Source organism: Narcine bancroftii, chromosome 9, assembly GCF_036971445.1.
Source record: "Narcine bancroftii isolate sNarBan1 chromosome 9, sNarBan1.hap1, whole genome shotgun sequence".
Taxonomy (NCBI): Eukaryota; Metazoa; Chordata; class Chondrichthyes; order Torpediniformes; family Narcinidae; genus Narcine; species Narcine bancroftii.
Window position 1 is genome coordinate 18,120,139 of NC_091477.1, and position 21,247 is coordinate 18,141,385.

The 21,247-nt window shown below is 37.4% G+C and overlaps 1 protein-coding gene across 8 annotated transcripts in view; it reads right to left on the reverse strand.

Moving 5' to 3' along the window:
* The window catches only part of LOC138742835 (gamma-aminobutyric acid receptor subunit gamma-2), a 56,520-nt gene extending 35,650 nt beyond the window's left edge, over nucleotides 1-20,870 (reverse strand). For 7 of the 8 annotated variants that reach the window (XM_069897753.1, XM_069897751.1, XM_069897756.1 and 4 more), the window contains exons 1-5: nucleotides 20,711-20,852; nucleotides 20,541-20,608; nucleotides 15,463-15,683; nucleotides 13,045-13,127; nucleotides 9,692-9,829 (exon numbers count right to left, since the gene is read on the reverse strand). In XM_069897753.1, the coding sequence (XP_069753854.1) occupies nucleotides 9,692-9,829; nucleotides 13,045-13,127; nucleotides 15,463-15,683; nucleotides 20,541-20,582 (484 nt within the window). In that variant the 5' untranslated portion in view covers nucleotides 20,583-20,608; nucleotides 20,711-20,852. Of the gene's footprint in view, nucleotides 1-9,691; nucleotides 9,830-13,044; nucleotides 13,128-15,462; nucleotides 15,684-20,540; nucleotides 20,609-20,710 lie in introns of all 8 variants that reach the window. The other variant, XM_069897749.1, reaches the window with a different exon arrangement.
* Nucleotides 20,871-21,247: the final 377 nt, after the last annotated feature.

A 21,247-nucleotide genomic window follows, 5' to 3' on the forward strand; every position in this document is an offset into this window, starting at 1 on the left:
AAAGTTAGTTCTCCCTCTAGTTGAGTGTGAACTTTTATCTACGCCACTCTCTGTGTACAGTTTATTTTTTGCCCTATCAATTTGTGGTAATTCTGCCATGCCCATAGGTAAAAAGAATCTCAGGGTTGTATTTGATGTCATGTATGTACCCTAACAATAAATCTGAAATCTGAATCTAAAATAAGAAGTTAACTAAAAATCCTTAAAACAAAAAAATTGTTAAAATCCATCATATTCTTCATTGACCTGCATTCTTTTTTTTTGTTTTTTTTTAAAATTTTTTATTTTTCACACCATAAATCACATTAGCCATGATGTACACTTTTTCTTTTTCACACATATACAGTGACTTTTTCTCCCTCCTCCCAAGCCACCCCCCCCTCTCATCCATTTTAGGTATACAATCTAGGTTGCATTAAACCCGTCAGACAATGTTGTCATTCAACAAAAATACACCAGAAATTCTACTGAGTCCATTCTTTTCTTTCCTTCTCCTTCCATCAACTTAGGTAATGTTTGTCCCCGGTAGGTTTTCGCTATTGTATTTAATGTAAGGCTCCCATACTTGTTCGAATATTTCAATATTATTTCTTAAACTATATGTTATTTTTTTCTAATGGAATACATTTATGCATTTCTATATACCATTGTTGTATTTTCAAATTATCTTCCAATTTCCAGGTTGACATAATACATTTTTTTGCTACGGCTAGGGCTATCTTAACAAATCTTTTTTGTGCATCCTCCAAATCAATTCCAAATTCTTTGTTTTTTATGTTACTTAGGAGAAAGATCTCTGGATTCTTTGGTATATTGTTTTCTGTTATTTTATTTAATATCTGATTGAGATCATCCCAAAATTTTTCTACTCTCTCACATGTCCAGATTGCATGAATTGTTGTTCCCATTTCTTTTTTACATCGAAAACATCTATCAGATACTGTTGGGTCCCATTTATTTAACTTTTGCGGTGTAATGTATAGTCTGTGTAACCAATTATATTGTATCATACGTAGCCTCGTATTTATTGTATTTCTCATCGTTCCAGAACATAATTTCTCCCATGTTTCCTTTTTTATCTTTATATTTAAATCTTGTTCCCATTTTTGTTTAGTTTTACCATTTGTTTCCTCGTTCTCCTTTTCTTGCAGTTTAATATACATATTTGTTATAAATCTTTGGGAAATTGATCAGGGCATTTCTGCCAGTAAATGCACAACTTCTCTTTGTTCTTCTTCTTCTCTCTTTGGCTTGGCTTCACGGATGAAGATTTATGGAGAGGTAAAGTCCACGTCAGCTGCAGGCTCGTTTGTGGCTGACAAGTCCGATGCGGGACAGGCAGACACGGTTGCAGCGGTTGCAAGGGAAAATTGGTTGGTTGGGGTTGGGTGTTGGGTTTTTCCTCCTTTGTCTTTTGACAGTGAGGTGGGCTCTGTGGTCTTCTTCAAAGGAGGTTGCTGCCCGCCGAACTGTGAGGCACCAAGATGCACGGTTTGAGGCGATATCAGCCCACTGGCGGTGGTCAATGTGGCAGGCACCAAGAGCTTTCTTTAGGCAGTCCTTGTACCTCTTCTTTGGTGCACCTCTGTCACGGTGGCCAGTGGAGAGCTCGCCATATAACATGATCTTGGGAAGGCGATGGTCCTCCATTCTGGAGACGTGATGTTTCCAGCGCAGTTGGATCTTCAGCAGTGTGGATTCGATGCTGTCGGCCTCTGCCATCTCGAGTACTTCGATGTTGGAGATGAAGTCGCTCCAATGAATGTTGAGGATGGAGCGGAGACAACGCTGGTGGAAGCGTTCTAGGAGCTGTAGGTGATGCCGGTAGAGGACCCATGATTCGGAGCCGAACAGGAGTGTGGGTATGACAACGGCTCTGTATACGCTAATCTTTGTGAGGTTTTTCAGTTGGTTGTTTTTCCAGACTCTTTTATGTAGTCTTCCAAAGGCACTATTTGCCTTGGCGACTCTGTTGTCTATCTCGTTGTCAATCCTTGCATCCGATGAAATGGTGCAGCCGAGATAGGTAAACTGGTTGACCATTTTGAGTTTTGTGTGCCCGATGGAGATGTGGGGTGGGGGGGGGCTGGTAGTCATGGTGGGGAGCTGGCTGATGGGGACCTCAGTTTTCTTCAGGCTGACTTCCAGGCAAAACATTTTGCCAGTTTCCTCAAAACAGGACATCAAGCACTGAAGAGCTGGCTCTGAATGGGCAACTAAAGCGGCATCGTCTGCAAAGAGTAATTCACGGACAAGTTGCTCTTGTGTCTTAGTCTGAGCTTGCAGGCGCCTCAGATTGAAGAGACTGCCATCCGTGCGGTACCAGATGTAAACAGCGTCTTCATTGTTGAGGTCTTTCATGGCTTGTTTCAGCATCATGCTGAAGAAGATTGAAAAGAGGGTTGGTGCGAGAATGCAGCCTTGCTTCACGCCATTGTTAATGGAGATGGGTTCAGAGAGCTCATTGCTGTATCTGACCCGACCTTGTTGGTTTTCGTGCAGTTGGATAACAATGTTGAGGAACTTTGGGGGGCATCCAAGGCGTTCTAGTATTTGCCAAAGCCCTTTCCTACGCACGGTGTCGAAGGCTTTGGTGAGGTCAACAAAGGTGATGTAGAGTCCTTTGTTTTGTTCTCTGCACTTTTCTATAATCATGTTAAAAAACCGCAAATAATTCCAAACAAATCTAATAGCAAAACCCACCAAAGTTCAGGTCATTAATATTAAGATAAATGCTCTTCATTGTTCTGAAGAAAATCATCATCTTTAGAAGCACAGTTAATATGTCATTAAATTGGTATCTTTTATTCTTTCTGAGTTAATATCATGAATAGAAAACAATAGTTGCAAATCAGGTCCATCTTCACGAGAGTTAAATGGAACAGAGAAGGGGCAAAAGGGAAAGGGCAGTGAAACTGAAACAGAAACAGTGATACTTTGCATTGCATTAGAAAGCAAAAGTGGACATATGCAATTATTTTGCTTATTTTTAAATTTATCAGTATTGCTAGAATTCAAATTTTGATTGACACATTCTGATAAATGATGTAATGCTAAAAGTAAAATAAAATCGATATTTTACAACCTCTGCTTACAGAATAATTTTTTGGTACTCAAATTGTTGAAATAATATAATTCATCATTTGACTTCATTTCTCACTCTCTCTCTTTCAAATAATTTAACGTGTACTTGCAATATTTTGTTGTTCATAATTTCTGAAAATTAAGATGAAATGATGCATTTTGTTTAGTGGAATCAAAATGTTAGAAAATGGCTTGCATCTTTGCATTCCCTATTGGCCCTCTTATTGGCAATGTTCAAAACTAAGATCCACTCCAACTCAAATATTGAGGTTTTAGTATTTCCAGCTAATTAAAATGATTAAAATGTCCACTAAAAGTTTGCTGGTAGCTAGAGGCATGTAATTCATAAGGTTCATCACTGTAAACTCAAAAGAATGCAACTTGATGACAGCTAGCTAAAACTTTGGAGAGGGTCCAATGAATGTGACAATTAGGAAAATCACAAAAGGGCTTGCAGTCACCCAAAGAGGAGGTAACACTTAAGGAAACATAATACTCAAGAATGAGTGTCATATAGGAAAGGGATGAAATTGATCCAGGAAAAGTCCATTCAAAATTAAATGAATTGAAATTGACTTCTGTTAATTGTGGCATCAGGGAATAATTATATACAAGTTAAGAAACAAAATCTGCAGATGCTGTGGTTGAGTGCAATAAACTTAAGTCACACAGCATCCAAAGGGAGCAAAGAGTAGCTGACATGTCCCTTTGTCAGGTTTAAGCAAAAACAACCAGGCACCCAAATAAAAGGTGGGGATAGGGGGAAGGAGGGGAGGAAGTGGCAGGGGGAAGAGCACAGGCTAATAGGTAAGAGGTCATAGTTGGATACAGGTGGAAGGGTAGAAGAGAAAAAAGCTGAGAAGTGATGGGGAGAGGATCAAGGGTTAAGAAGGGTAGCTTTCAGATAGAGAAGGAAGGGATTTGGAGTTTGAACAAAGAGAGCTGAGGGATAGGGAAAGAGAGAGATGGGGGTGGTGTGGTTAAAGAAAATTGTAGAAGTCAATGTTAATGCAGTCTGGATGCAAAGCCCAGACAGAATATAAGGTGTTCTTCCTTCAATTTGTGCATGGCTTCAATTTGGTAGTGCCAGGGTCAGTCATGCCAATATGGTAATGCTGTATGGTATTGAATTGATTCCCATTGGGAGGTCCTTGCCGTGGCAATGGACAGAGCAAAGGTGCTCAATGAAGCATTTCCTAGTCTGCATCCAGTCTCACCAATGTAGAGGAGGACATATGGCGAACACCAGATGCAGTGAATGAGCCTGGCAGATTCACAAGTTTTGCTTCACTTGGAAGGACTGTTTAGGGCCCTGAATGGTGGTGAAGGAGGAGGTACAAGTGCAAGTATAGCATTTTTTGTGGTCACAAGAGTAGATATGGAGGGGGAAATTTGTGGGAAGGGATGAGAGGGCGAGGAAGTCCCAGAGGGAGCAGATCCTACGGAAAGCAGAAAATGGAGGGGAGGGGATGGTTAGTCTGGTGGCTATTTGTCCTGCATTGTATACCCTCTGCTCATTTTCCCTATTACTGCGCATCCTTCTCTGGGTGAGACAGGTTATTAAATTATTACAATCACTTGTTGAAACTAAGACAAACTCATTCAGTAGCTTGGTTCATAACTCCGGGTGGTCTTCAGCTACATCAAAGAAGATTATGCAGCACCAAACCATTGGTTGCTCAATAAAAATCCAGAGGAAATCAGTCAGCCACTAATCAATAAATAATCCTTTGGTAGGATTTTTCCTGTTGCTCAGGAAAGATCCCATAGCTTTGCATAGTAATATAAGCATTTTTTGGAGTGCTGAGCCGCAATTTGGTAATTTGAAATTAAATCACCATGTTTTCAGTTGTGACACACCTACTAGGTGAACCTACAAATAAGCGTACACTATCAGCCATGATATACAAATCAACTGAGCACCAGTTGTGATTGCACAACAGGTGACACACAGCCAAATTTTGAGGTATAAATTTTATTAGAAGTTTTCCTGATGCAGTAGGTGGACTGGCCAATGAGAGGAGAGGCCCAAACTGGATCTAGTTCTAGCGAATGAGCCTGGTCAGGTGGCGGTCCTCTCCATGGGGGAGAGGACCACAAGTCCTTGAGCTTCAACATAGCTATGGAAAAGGATAAAAACAGACAAAATAGGAAAGTACTTAAATGGGGAAAGACTAATTATGAAGGGATGAGGCAGAAACTAGTGAGAGTAAATTGGAAACAAATGTTCAAGGGTGAAAGCACAGAAGTAATGTGGAGGAAGTTTAGGGACCATATGCTGGGTTCAGGATAGGTTTATCCCACTGGGACAAGGAAAAAAAAATAGTGGGTCAAGTAAAAAGAATAGTAGGAAAAGGGAACCATGGTTGACGAAGCAGGTGAGGCAACTAGTCAAGAGGAAGAAGGAAGCATACATTAGATATAGGAAGCAGGAAACAGGAAGGGTTCTTGAGAAGTATAAGGTAGCCAGGAAGGAGCTTGAGAAAGGAAAGCTTGAAGAGGGCATGAGAAGGTCTTGGCATGTAGGATTAAGGAGAATTCCAAGGCATTCTATGCATTAGTGAAGAACAGAAGGATGATGAGAATGAAGGTGTGGCCACTAAAGGATAAAGAAGGCAACATGTTCCTGGAGACGGAGGAGGATGGGGAGGCCCTAAATTAATATTTTGATTCAGTTTTCACAAGAGAAAAGGACATTGATCAGGATGAGGTCGAAATAGAACAGGCCTGTGTTCTGGACAAATGTAGAGATTAAGGAACAGGAAGTATTGAACCTCTTAAAAAACATCAAGATTGATGTCCCCAGGGCCAAATGCGATATACCACAGGTTGCTATGGGAAGAGAGAGAAGAGATAGCTGGGGCAGTAGCTATGACCTTTGAATCCTCTTTGGCAGCAGGGGAGGTGCTGAATTATTGGCGAATGGCAAATGTAGTCCCCTTGTTCAAAAACGGTAATAGGGAAAATCCTGGGAATTATAAACCAGTGAGTCTTACATCAGTGGTGTGCAAATTATTATAGAGGATTCTTAAGTATAGGATCTTAGAGCATTTGGAGAGGTGCAGTCTACTCGAGGATAGTCAGCATGACTTTGTGAAGGGAAGGTCGTGCTGAGATTTTTGAGGAGGTAATAAAAGAAATTGATGAGGGTAGGACAGTAGATGTGGTCTATGTGGATTTTAGCAAGGCATTTGACAAGGTTCCCCCATGAAAGATTCATCCAGAAAGTCATGAGGCATGAGATCAGTGGAAAAATGGCCGTGTGGACAAAAAAATTGACTTGTAGGAAGAAAGCAGAGAGTAGAAGTGGAAGGAAAGTATTCTGCCTGGAGGTCGGTTACTAGTGGAGTGCCGCACAAAGGCATTTCTAGGGTACGGCTGACAGGGCACATGCCCTGGGAGCCACTTGAAGGGGGCGGCACTGTCCTCGCCTTGCCCACCCAATATCGCACTCCCGAGCCTAATGCTGATCCTCATCTTTCGCCTCGTGCTCATTATCCTCCAACTTGAACACTGCAACACCACCCAAGTAAATCTGATATCTAACAGCTAAGCCCGTCGCAATGCCTGACTGCCTCGGCCTCACTGATCTTACCTAGCCCCATCTGTCACCTCTCCCCCAATGCCCGATGCCCAAAAGCCTCAAGTCTTGCTGATCCTATCTAGCCCCGTTTGTCGCTCCCTCCCCCATAGGAAAAATAGAGAAATCACCTAAATGTAATGTTCTTTCCTTTCCCTCTCTTAAATTTGAATTTATTTGTATTTGAATCTGAATTTTTAAAAAAAATTTCTATCTTATTGGTGTGAATGCTGAGACTGTTTGAAATATCTGTCACTATTTTGACTGAGCTAAGTCCATTTATTCTGCCATTAAAGTGGAGAAAGCAATTGCAGAAGAGCACTTCATCTGCAATCAATGCTCTCTGGCATAATTTCAGAATATATTGCATGACACACTAAATTCCTCCAGCAATTTGTTTTTTTTCTATGATTTACAGATTTTTCTCCAATGAAATAAAGATCAAACAAATGCAAATCTTTGTGCTGGTACAGGTCTGCTATAGATCAGTACTGGGAGGGGGGCGGTGGGGCGCGCGGGGTTGACAGAATATCATCAAAGACAAACAAAAAAACACAGTGATACCTGTGCTATTGGGGAGTTACTCGATCCTCTCTACAATGCCCATTTGTTTTCTGCCAGCTTGATCAGTGAAAATTACTCTGTGAGGCTGTGCCAGTTTGGCAATTTGTCTACCTGCTACTTATTTCATGTACTAGGCAACTTCCTTTCCCCATTCATGTAATGGGCAAGTACACACATTGTAAAGCAGAAAGGCAAAATAAACAAGCAGGGTATTTTAACTAGTGGACCACTGCAACAACAGATCAACAGCGCGTACACCTCTCATGAATGGTTTTGCATAGTGGAGGATGAAAAGCACTGACATCAAAAAGGACTGCTCATCTCACTGACTCACAGCAGGCACTGAGTGTTAGGGGAAGAAGCATGCATTGGATCACATGGGTCTTTGGGAGGGGGAAGGGAGAGCCGGTGACCGTCAAGCGTTCACATACACAAGTACACATAGCGCGTGGTGTGTCCCTCCCTCCTCCAGAGATGCAGAGTTGGCGGAATGAGAGGACGAGGAGCCCGTCATGGAAAGGGGAGGCAACAATGACAGGTAGAGAAGGCAAAATGGATGGTGTAGCAGTGGCAACGGATGGGTGCGGGTTAAAGGGATGAAGTAAGCAAATTTTAATGTGGGGTGCAATTTCAGCGCTTGCCATAGGCGCTATTTTCCTTAGATATACCACTGGTGCTGGTTTTATTCTGGGCCCCTGCTCTTTGTGATTTTTTAAATAAATGACCTGGATGAAGAGGTTGAAGGATGGGTCAGTAAGTTTGTGGATGACACGAAGGTTGGCAGAGTTAGTGGATGGAGCTGAAGGTTAGCAAAGTTTACAAGAGGATATAGGGAGGATGTAGGGTTGGTCAGAAAAGTGGCAGATAGAGTTCAAACTGGATAAGTATGATGTGATGCAATTTGGAAGGATAAACCAGAAGGCTGAGTATAGGGTTAACGGTTGGTTACTTAAGAGTGTGGATGAACAGAGTGACCTTGAGGTTCAAATCCATACATCCCTCAAGGTCACCACACAGGTTGATAGGATAATTAAGAAGGCATATGGGATGCTGAGCTTCATTAATAGGGAGATTGAGTTCATGTTGCAACACTGCAAATCTCTGGTAAGAACATACTTGGAGTATTGTGTTCAGTTCTATCACCTCATTATAGGAAGGATATGGAAGCTATGGAGAGGGCGAAGAAGAGATTTACCAGGATGTTGCTTGGATTGCAAAATAAGTCCTATGAGGCAAGGTTAGTAGAAGTGGGATTTTATTTTCTCTTTGGAGTGTAGAAGGATGAGAGGAGACTTGATAGGTTTATAAGATTATGAGAGGCATAGATAAGGTGGGCAGCCAGCACCTTTTTCAAAGTGAAGGGAGGGAAGTTTAGGGGAGACATCAGGGGTAAGAGTTTTTTTTACACTCAGAGTTGTGGGTGCCTGGAATGCCTTGCCAGGGATGGTGGTGGAGGCTGAAATATTAGGGGCAAATAGCGCCTTTGGAAGACTACACAAAAGAGTCTGGAAAAACAACCAACTGAAAAACCTCACAAAGATTAGCGTATACAGAGCCGTTGTCATACCCACACTCCTGTTCGGCTCCGAATCATGGGTCCTCTACCGGCATCGCCTACGGCTCCTAGAACGCTTCCACCAGCGTTGTCTCCGCTCCATCCTCAACATTCATTGGAGCGACTTCATCCCTAACATCGAAGTACTCAAGATGGCAGAGGCCGACAGCATCGAATCCACCCTGCTGAAGATCCAACTGTGCTGGGTAGGTCACGTCTCCAGAATGGAGGACCATCGCCTTCCCAAGATCGTGTTATATGGCGAGATCTCCACTGGCCACCGTGACAGAGGTGCACCAAAGAAGAGGTACAAGGACTGCCTAAAGAAATCTCTTGGTGCCTGCCACATTGACCACTGCCAGTGGGCTGATATCACCTCAAACCGTGCATCTTGGCGCCTCACAGTTCGGCGGGCAGCAACCTCCTTTGAAGAAGACTGCAGAGCCCATCTCACTGTCAAAAGACAAAGGAGGAAAAACCCAACATCCAACCCCAACCAACCAATTTTCCCCTGCAACCGCTGCAACCGTGTCTGCCTGTCCCGCATCGGACTTGTCAGCCACAAACGTACCTGCAGCTGACGTGGACATTTACCCCTCCATAAATCTTCGTCCGCGAAGCCAAGCCAAAGAAGAAAGAGACAGGCACAAGGATGAAAAAAATAATAGAGAGTTAAGGGGTAGCGTGAACTTGGGACTTTTTTTTTAAGGAACTTATGGATCAGTACAACATCGGGTGCCAAAGGGCCTGTATTGTGCTTTAATGTTCTGTGCTCTACATTTGAAGATTCTAGTTATAACTGACCTATCTACACAGATGTTTTATGTCCATTTCTTGAAAATATGATCACTCAATGGGAATACAAATGACTTTGCTAATTCATAAGTAGCATTGGAGAAATGATTTACCTGAAGTAGTCTTGACAAACTCTGTTGAATTTCTCAATCCAATAAATGCAAACTGATACAATCTCCAGGAGCGCGTGTCACCAACCTCAACAGAACTTTGTTTCCACTGGTATATTATTTCATCTTTAGGATAGCCATCTGTAATTAAGAGTTAAGTAAATTCACAAATCTCTTTCTTACATTTTAAAACTGTGGTCTGATAGTGAGTGCTAGGTCTTCTAATCAGAAAAGAACAAAAAGCTTCCAGAGGTGGAAAATCTAACCAATCTTACCTAGTGACCGAGTGCGCCATCTGAGTCATGATGAAGATCCTATCCACAAAATCTTCCAAAGTCAAATTCTGAATCTTGTGATGGCAATTGGGAGATAGCCTCAATCATAAGATCAGACAATGTCACAAAAGAACAAGAAAGCCACTCAACCCAGGAATTGATGCTTGGGCATTGAGAAAATGTGTGCTTTAACCTTCTAACTGCAGTGTTGTGTTTAACGTGGATAGGAATTGATAGTGTATGTCTAAAATATGAGTCATTTCTGAAGAGGACAAAATTGATGAGGAATCAGATTTACAATAAAATGGGGTTAACAAGTCCATGAGCAGAGATATGGGAATAGCTGAGGTATGATGAGATAAATATATGCTCAAACAAATAAATCCTTAGGTTTTTCAGATTAAAACATATCTGGGTCTGGATCCTTATTGCTTTCAATTTTGTTTATACTGGGAAAATATTGAAACACCATTCACATCCTTAAGATCTTATTGATAATTGACAGTATCCTGCCAATTAATTTGTGCCTCCATCCATCCAGGCTCATTTCCAAAAGAACCTGGAGATTATGTGGGTGGGTCTTGCTCATGATACGGTTGTGTACCTGGCCTTGTCATTGAATCTAACACCTAGAATCTTTCTATACTCCCCTGAATTAAAGATCTCACACTTAGAGTCATAGGCCACCACCATCTTGTTTTTCTATATCAATGTAATTAGGTACATAAATTAAAAATCAATACTAACATAATAATTAATATTACCACATAGTGAACAAGGATATTTGTCTATTAAAGATAAGAATATAATACCTAAATTATAATATCTTTTCCAAAACCTACCTGTTTTAGTACCACAATAATTCTTTCATAATTTAAATATTAGGAAGTTTCTATGGAAGGATAAGTTTCCCGGAGTCTCTATTGATAAATTAACCTGGAATTATGAACTGAGAGGATTAAAACCCTGACTTCAAAAAATATTTTTGGGTAACCCAAGTGAAATTTGTCACCTCCCTCTTCGACGAAGGAGACAAGTCATCTTGGATAAAATTGGAACTGCAAAAGGTTAGTGAGAAGATAGCAGAAAAATGTACATATAAATGGAATTCTAAATTACTATTTGGTCCCAAGGAAGCCCCCTGATAAAACATATTACTACAATTGGTATTAGGGGAAGCCTCACTCCAAACACCCCTAGCTCAAAATAAATTAATTCCATTAACCATTAACAATTGATAATAAAATTCTAGAAACTTGGTCTCAGAGTGGGATCAAATATATCGAAGATTGTTTTGAGCAGGGACAATTTATGACAATTGAACCAATCAGGATTAAATTTGGAGTTTTAAATACACTCTTTTTCTGCTATATTCAGTTAAGATCTAATTTAAGGGATACATTAGGTTCAGCCCTGATCTTACCGCAATGTACTGAAATAGAGACTCTGGTTCGAAAGGGGATCACAAAGAAAATTATTTCAAAAATGTATTTCTTACTTTAGGCAGAAGCCCTTAAACAAGGGCTATATAAGTCAGGAGAGAGATGGGAATCAGATTTAGGTATAGTAATTCATCCATTTTGCTGGTCTGACCTATGTCAGGACAGTATGAGCAATACAATTAATGAAATGTATAGGCTGGTACAATATGAATTTTTGCACCAGCTGTACCTTACTCTGCAAAAAGTAAATAAATGGAAATATGAATTATCTAATTTTTCAATGTGGTCAAGACATAGGGACCTTTTTGCATTTCACCTGCTCCTGCCCTATGGTGAGATCCTTCTGAGAAGATTTAGGGAATCTCTTGGAACAAATTGCTGGAATTTGATACTGTCAGGTGCCAGAATTGTTTTTATTGGGGAAATTAGCAAATGTAAGACCTGAAATAAGGCTGTCGAGAAATATCAATTGAAATTTGTTAAGCTTGCTTTAGCAGTGGCCTTGAAAAGCATAGCCATTACTTGTAAATCTGATTCCCAACTGAGTCTGACCCACTGGGAGTCAGAAATGCATCATTGTGTTCCCCTGGAGAAGATTACTTACAACCTAATAAATTGTTACAATGTTTTTTAAAGAATATGGAACCCTTATTTAAAATATACTGGGGTTAACCTTTCATGATTCCACCCTCTGATCTCCAATACCACTATCTCCAATATCTCTAGCAATGTCTATGTCAAGATATTTATCCCTTAAATGTTTCATGTAATTAATGGTTTTGGAAAAGAGATGATTTTGTCACATCATGTGGGAGAATTACACCTTTTATCTTTTCTCTTTTTTTCTTTTCCTTTGAGGGAGGGGATTATTTCTCTTTTTCTCTTTACTCTTTTCTTTCTTTTTTGTTTCCTACTTTTCTTTTAAGGATTGGTGGTGTGTAATTTTGTATTTATAAACAATAGTGCAGAATTTGATAATTGTGATAAGGTATTAATTCTTCCTTCTTTGTATATCAACATGTAGTTCATCTTGGTATTTTATTGTATATATCTGTAATGTTTCTTTGACTTGGTTTGTTTTGTAACTCCATATTGATTGAAAAATAAATTTAAAAACAGATGAGGAGTCCCAATGAAGAATTTAGAATTAACAGTAAAACTGCCAGTCGATACTATTCTCACATTATCTATTATGTAGTATTTGTAAACACAAGGTATATTAGGAAGAAAACTAACACAAGGTATATAATTCATAAATTTTTAATTTAAATTTAAATTTTAAATTTAGAGTACAGCACAGCAACAGGCCATTTCGGCCCTCAAGACCCTGCCACCCAATTTACACCCAAACTGGAGCCCCAGGGGAAAATCCATGGGGAGAATGTACAAACTCCTTACAGACAGCACAGGATTCGGAACCCCAGACCCAATCACTGGTGCTGTAAAGGCGTTGCGCTAACTTCTACGCCAACCATGTTGCCCCAGTTTTGTCATCTATCTTCAACAATCTTTACTGTGACAAAATATTATTTCAAGCACACTGCTATGCTCCAACAGAAATCATTTCTGTTTTAAATAGCAGTACATAAATGATTTATCATGAACTAAAAAAAAAACTGTGTTAAGAACTAATACATACAGCTTGAGAATTCCAATGGGCAGGAGTGCTCATCCATTGGGAAGTTATGCAGTTGAAGCTGGCATTCAGCATCAATTGTCAACCTAAAAATAGTGATGTATCAATTTAGTGAAATACCTGGGAGAACTATTTCATTTTGACAGAAATACTCTTATTATGGCAAAAAAAAATTATCTACACATATATGAAAGACTCTGGAATAAATTCCACATTTGGGACATGAGAGTAAAAATAATGAATATCTTTGGAGCATGAAAGTGATATATACAATGCAATGTACATTGGTGGCACTATTAAGCAGAAAACAATTACAATAATATAGTTCATCATTTCTTAAATGGGCAATTATAACATGGGAACTGTTATAGTTTATCAAAAGTAAATCCCATTGCTATCACTTTTTTTAGTTCCAATATTTCACGTTAAAGGAAAATGAGATCGCAATTCCCAGACTGTTGTTGAGATGCTTTGCATGCTGTATACACATTATTATTGTTTATGTTATAAATCCTTTGGAACTTAAATATTTCCTGAAGAACCATGGGAACATTAATCTTCCTAACAACATTTTGCAGCCACCAAAATATTAATGCACTCATTACCATTTGTCATAAATGAAATGTTTTGCTGATGTCACCAATTCAAATAATGTATCTAAATTCAAGCTAATCTACAAATTATGGTAAAAAAAAAATAGTTAATCCAAATTTTCAATAGTGGTAGTTAAGCAGTAATTGGAGGTACTTAATGGCACTACCTAAAGCCCATTGCCCCATTTTGTCATAATTATTTAATGGTGTTTTAATTAGCTAATTAAGGGAGAACAGATATCACTGTTTTAATTGCAGCAGGTTTAGTGGTGGGTTTTTTTTGTCAGTGATCCAGTGCCATGAGGCAAGAAAGAGATATTTGATAAATTATGAACCGCCACAAATTGTTTGAAAAGTATACATTCACCATTAGTCTTAGAAAAATATCAACTCTTCCTAAAATCGTCCAATACTCTTTAGGATTTGCAGTCTTAGAAAAATAAAACATAAGTTAATTTTATTAAGCATCTTTAACTACTTCAGTATGCTTTTATTGATGTGATTACTTTTATTTCAATCTCTATCAACTTTTATGGCTCATAAGGGTGGCACGGGTAATGTAGCAGTTAACGCAACCCCTTTACAGCGCCAGCGATCGGGACCGGACCGGGGTTCGAACCCCACGGTGTCTGTAGAGAGTTTATACGTTCTCCCCATGTCTGCGTGGGTTTTCTCCGGGGGCTCCGGTTTCCTCCCACCATTCAAACCGTACTGGGGGTGTGAGTTAATGGGGTGTAAATGAGGTGGCACAGACTCACGGGCTGAAAAGGCCTGCTCTTGTGCTATATGTCTACATTTAAAATTTAAGTGGAAATATTTCAACTCCTAAATTTCTACTCAGCAATTTTAAGCTTCCCAATTTTAAAGATAGTTATCACTCTTCTGTTTCCTTTCAGTGTCTCTTAAGATAATCTTACTTTCCTGATCTATTCCTGTTTTTTTTACAAATTCAGCCTGGATCATTTTCACTCCCTGCTGTTTTTTTCTCAAGTCACCAAAGTCCAGAGGTCTTGTTGTTCTCTTATGTTCACAATTTTAAAGTATTATGAATTTCACAGAAGTGGTAAAAATCAAACCCAGTGGTTCTCAACTTTTTTCCCCCACTTACATATCAATTTACGTAATCTCTTACAGAGCACCTATAGCATAGACCAATTATGGTGCCATTTATTATCTTTTTGGTCATGACTGAGTGACTATCCAATTTTCACATTTCCTGATCTATAGGTACACAGTTCACAGTCCCCATTTTCCATTTAATAGTAAAGAAATTTGTTCGTCGAAATGTACTCAGCAAAATCATCTTAATTTCACAGGAAAATTCAAATGAATAGTTCTCCAATGGATCAGTCATTTGCCAATCAGGATCAATGGAACTAATAACTTGAAAATAAAATGATACTCATACCACCAGGTTCAGGAACAGTTGCCACCCCTCAGGTTCTTAAATAATTAGAGACTCATTTAAGGACTCTTAATCTGCACATTATTTATTATTGAATATTTATTTTCTGTATTACACAATTTGTTTGGAGTTCCTTCTTGCTTACATTTCTTTCTTTTGTCAATGTATCTTTTCTTGAGTAGATTTTTGAATGCCAGATAAGAAGAAATTCTGCCTGGCCCGCAGGGGAAAAAAAATCTCAGGGTTGTATGTGAAGTCACATATGTACTCTAACAATAAATCAGAACTTTGAACATTGATATTTAACAATAAATAAGTCAACTTGGTTATATTGCAGTTGACAAATGCACTCAATTGTTCAAAGGTCGGAGTTAACTTTTTTCTTTTACGTTAACAAAAGAGCAATGTACTAACTTGTGTTACCTTAGTGTGTATAATATTCTTCCATCATTCCAAATCCTAAGCATTCGATTTGGGGTCGTTATCCAATGGGCATCTGCCTTCTTTGAATTTCTGAAGAATGTGTCTGGTATCCATATTTTTCCAACCATGTTGCTGTTGAGTCTAAGGACCTTCATTGTACTATTAAATTTGAGACGTCTATCATACCATGTTTGAGCAAAAAATATATCAATGGTATATTCCTGTTGAATAGATCCAGGATATAATGCAATTAATATTCTTGTTGACAAACAAAATTTCAATGGTATGCATAATTCTTCTTATACATTATTTTTTCCATGAATTCTTCATTGTTAAAGCATAGGTTAACTGTTGAGCACTCAACAAGTTTTGCCATGTTCAAAAGTAAACCCATTTAACCATACACATGGAGAGAATGACTATGTTCGATAAGATCGATTCCATCTGTATATGTGTACATGAAATATTGTTTGCTTTATTATATTCCTTTTGATTTTGATTCTGAGCTCTTGATATTCTTAAATCTATGACAGACATTGATACAAATCAGTCCAGGTACTTCAAATTTTACAGCATACTTTCAGACCATTCTCCTTTCTATGGAGAGCAGGTGAAAAAGCAGTGGTAAACCTGTAGTGTTATAAAATAAAATTTAATTGGAACTTAACAGTGAATAATGATTCTTGCCTTTCAATCGGTAGTGTTCCTGCCTTGAAATTCAAGAAAACTGTCATAGCATAAAAGGAAGCATATTTAATTGCTTAATGCGCCTGTCTAAATCTGACCATTGAGTGAGAGTTCTGTACCTTGCCGTTAGAATAAATTTTTATTCATCTTTCCACGGAAATGAATATTGAGGATTTTTTTTAAATAAAAGGTGACAAGCAGCAATGCTAATATTGTGGTCAGTTAAAATTGACATCACAGTATTTAATTGCATGCTTAGTGTGATTTAATGCTTGCATATTGAATTAGATTAGCAGTAGGGGAAAATAAGGATTCAGCTCCAGCTCCAAATTAAAAAGTTGTGGTAACATATTTTAATAATGTTAGGCAATTTTTTTTAGAGTAATTCAGTATTAATGTATTTTTCTGAATATATTTTTTTATAGAGCAGTTTTAACACATATATCATTTCACTAATAATGTCCAACCTAGTAGAATAAATGTATAAAGAGCATTTCTTTTCTAATGTCATAAAATATGTTAGGCTTAGGAACTAGAAGAAGAAATTGTTATCCTACTGCCTGCTTTAGTGAAATTAAATGGAACAGGAAGGCTTGCTATTATAAAACAAGCAATGGGGGGTAGGGGGAGGGGGTCATCATAAAATTTGTCCTTAACTCTTCACTGTGATTTAAGAATAAATTCTTAGTTCATGAATTATATTCATTCAGGTGTATATTTCAGTTCTATGCCTGAGAATATCATGAGAACTGAATCATTCCTGCACATTATTTCCAAAAGATAGATGGCCAGACACCTCTGAAGGAAACTAACTCTCATCATAAGGTATGATGAGATAAATTAAATGACCCTCAATCATGCAGTTTCCATCATGAAAATTATTGAAAAATAAATGCTTTTTTTTGTTGCCTTCACAAAGGCAGAGAGTTGCAACAAGGAACTGTCCAATTCCAAAAGGTTTAACTTATGATAAATTTTTATTGCCTTGGTTTATGTGTGTTTAGCGATGAAACATTTAAATGTATCCATTAGATCTTTTTTTTAAATTTCAGACTAGTACCTGACAAATTGGATAATTTCTTCATTTTAACCAACTGGTGGAATTGAGCATGCATTAAAGTAAAAAAAATTAAGTAGGATATGAATATTATGTTGATGCAGTCAAATTATCTTTTAAATATAGAAAAAATATAATCAATAGGAACCAATGGTCAATTTCACTGAAACTAATGATATTTAAATTAATATTTTTGACTTCTTCAAAGATAATAAGATTAAAGTGATTATATTGGCACGAATCTTCTTAGTTCTTGCTAAATCGAATTAATGGAATTTTAAAAGACTGTTAGTGAAAATAATTGAATGCTAAGATTTGCAATCTTAGACACAGATGATGCAGTATGCCAGGTTCACAATGTAATGAATCAGAGTATAGGACATTGATTGTGTGGAATTGCTTCAAAGGTGGGTCTAATTTCAGGCATTCCATTAAAAGAAGCACACGGCACAGAAAATTAGATTTTTTTCATTCATTTTGTGATTAGCTACAGCAATATTTTGGGAATTACCACAATTTCTTGGAACCCATGTTCATCTTTCACATCAAGCCAGTTGCCTCTTGAGAAATCTTTGAGAGATCATCCAAGCTATCACTTGCAGTTTATAAATAGGGTAAGAGCAAAATGTTACAGGTAGAAACAGACCAATTACCCGTTAATAGTTTTGGGTCAAATGTCCTTCCAATAGCTCAGAGTGTTGAGATATCCACAAACCTCACTGTAACATTTTTTACTCATTTTCTGTTGATGTTCTTCCTGACTACAGAGGATGGCAGGGGAAATCTAACCCAGCAATATAGTAGCAGTGATTAGATGATAAATATTTTGTTTTTAATAAAACTGAGAATGTTTGGACTATGGATTATCAGATAGCTTACCAATTGAAAGTTGCAAGCATCAGATATTAAAAGTTAACATTTGATTTCCAAAATGTCTACAGAATTCATTTCCATCACTAATTTGGGCATGTTTGCAAACAGTTTGCATTCATAATAGAGAACACCATATTTAGTCTAAAATGAAATTGATGTTTTTTTTTTCAAAATTGATTTACAATATTTTTTTTAAAAAGAAGCATACATATCCCATTTTTAAGTTCTGGATTGCCTTTGATTCTCTGATCATTGTATGAAAACCAATGGTAATTCCCCAAAGCTTTTAATTCAAGAAAATAGTCCATTGGTTTAGAGATTTGGTCCAAGTTTTCTTCTTTTGAAAATTGACAAAAATATCCTTTTGTTTTGATTCATCTGTTTTATTTTTTGATAACTATGCCAAAAGTATTATTTCTATTTTAGATGGAATTTAAATTTTCTGATATTGAATTTAAGTTTTATGGTTGTGATTAAGAAAGATATCGTGACTTTGGCAAGTGCAAGTTATGGCCATATCTCTTCTTATTTAATTGGTACAATTAATGCTGTGGTTATAGCTTATAAAATGATCCATTGCGCTTGAAATGAATGATTGAAAGTAAATGCTTTTTTTTTTAACCATTTAGTGATGTATTTAACGTGGATTAAATTTGAAAAGATTTCCAATGCTGCTGCATGACAGAAAAATCGCAAACATCGTGAATAAAATTATCTTATTTCAACTTTTAGGAAAGTGAAAAATGCATTTAAACATAAAATATAAGACAAAAGTTTGCTGCTATTTTTGTGGTTACAAATAATATTGCAATTGACAAAATTTGCAAACATTTTTAAAAGGTACCAGCTCTTTCAACTAGCAGGCAGAGAAAAGTCAAGAAGGCCTTCATTAATTAAAATCAGTGACAATAATTCATAGCCTATGTGAAAAGGAGTAATTTTTTATTGTCCTACAATAAATATTTTCTATTCATTTATAATTTCTATTACAAAAAAATTAACACTCGCTTGCCTTTAATAAATTTGGGTGATTTTACTTCAAGAGCAGTACAAATTTAATTCCACAGATGTTAATTGAACATTGCAGTGTCACTATTTTGAAATGTGCCCTGGAGATTTGTCATACATTTAGATACAAATTTGGATATGATCCAATAAATGTCAAATAATATGATATTTGATTAAAAATATCCCAAATAAAAATGAGATATGAAAGACATGTCATTAAATCTAACTAGTTTGATAATGTCAATTTTAAGTTCCAAACCAGCCTCCACTCCCATCAATTTATTTCAGTCTGTCAGTGGGTTCTTCTAGTCCTCTCCACTTCTTATCCATCTTCCACTTTAATGCAGCTCTGTAACCTGTCCCAATTAATCCTTGCATTACTGAGTCTTATATTTTTACCACTGGATTTATGTTGTCTCTTATATTCATTATCTGTTTTTTCTCACACAGGTGGACTTTTCCTCTTTTAAACTATTCATCTTCAAGGACACAATCAGATTCCATTTTTTTTTTCTTTTTCCTTTATCTTTTTCTAAAATCAGCAAATTCAGGTGGACTAAATACTGTGCAGAAAATGAACTACCAACAACAGCTCAAATGCAGCAATACTTCATCTAATATGCATCAGGAGGTGAACAAGATACTGCATGGTATAAATGAATGATGATTTTGCAGAATACCAAAAAGCAAAAGCCCCAATGAAATCTGTCTGAATACCATTTTCAGTCAGAAGACAAAAGTGTGATGAATGAGCAAGACTTGGTTTAAGGGGAGCAAAGTTGTGGATTAACTTAAATGTACACACATACAATGAGTAAGGTATAAACTAGTTAAAATATGTTAGTGGATATGACCCAGGTGTTCTTCAGCAATCACATCTCAGGAGTTTATCACTGGTCATAAGCATTAACCATTTGCAGAACTATGGCTACCTGTTTTACTAAGTTTCTGTCAATCTGTTGAATTAAATCTTAATGATGTATTATGGTGACTCTTTGTAATCGTTTACTACTGATGTCAGAGTTGTAGAGAGATACTGCATGAATAGGGATTTGTACCTCCACGTCTGTGCCAACTATCAACAATTAATCAGACATTAAAGCAATTTTCTACTGTACCTCATTCTCATCAACTCATCCCAGATTTTACCCCTCACCTACATGCTTGGAACAATTTACAATGGCTAATTAACTGACTCATCTTTGGGCTGTGGGAGGACAGAGCAGCTCAGAGAAAACTAAGCCAGTCACAAAGAGAACATGCAAACACCACAGAAACAGCATGAGGTTACAGTTAAACCCAGGTTGCTGGCACTCAACCAGATGCGCCATTGTGCTATTCTAGGATGTCGAATGGAATTCTTCCTGACAGTTCCAAATCATTCAAACTTCAATCTAATTAAAATTTCAAATCTCAACACACAAAAGTTAGAATTTATATTCACATTACTTACCATTCTGATAGCATTCACTGGACCAATGCTATTAATATACATGTCGGTATCAATTATTGTTGGCTTCACTGGAACAAAACATTACAAGTTATTGAGGATCAGTTGGCTCATGACTTTCAAATACAGAGAAAAGAGTGTTCATTCAAAAATGAACATCTGTGAACACTTACCTCCGATATCAGGCCTGAGCTTATTATCATAGCCTTCCAATAAATTATTCAATATAAGAGTTACATCACTTTCATAGATCTTTGGAGTGAGAACCCATGTTTTATTAAGTGTCAAATCTTCATAATCTTCATCCTCATTTTTACTGGAACTTGGAAAATGAATTAAAAAAAATCACCAATCAGTAGAGGGATAGAAAATAAAGATTATTCTCAGAAGACTTACTCCTTCAGCCAGTTGCATCAAATTTTCTACCCACAATTTTCTCATTGCATCTGCTCTTTCAAGTAAGGCAGCCAGGAAAGAGAAAACAAAATAGGATGTGTGAAATTAAAACAGACGATGGTGAGATTGCACTTGAGAAGGAAATATGCAGATCACAATAGAAAATTATACATCTTGAATTACCATTTGAGATGACCAACACATTTTTAAATGAATATTTATAAATCATTCCCTTTATTTCAGATCACTTAATTTTTTGACCTTCACACCATTACACTGAAATTGTTTACTATTAATATAGGAATTAATATTTA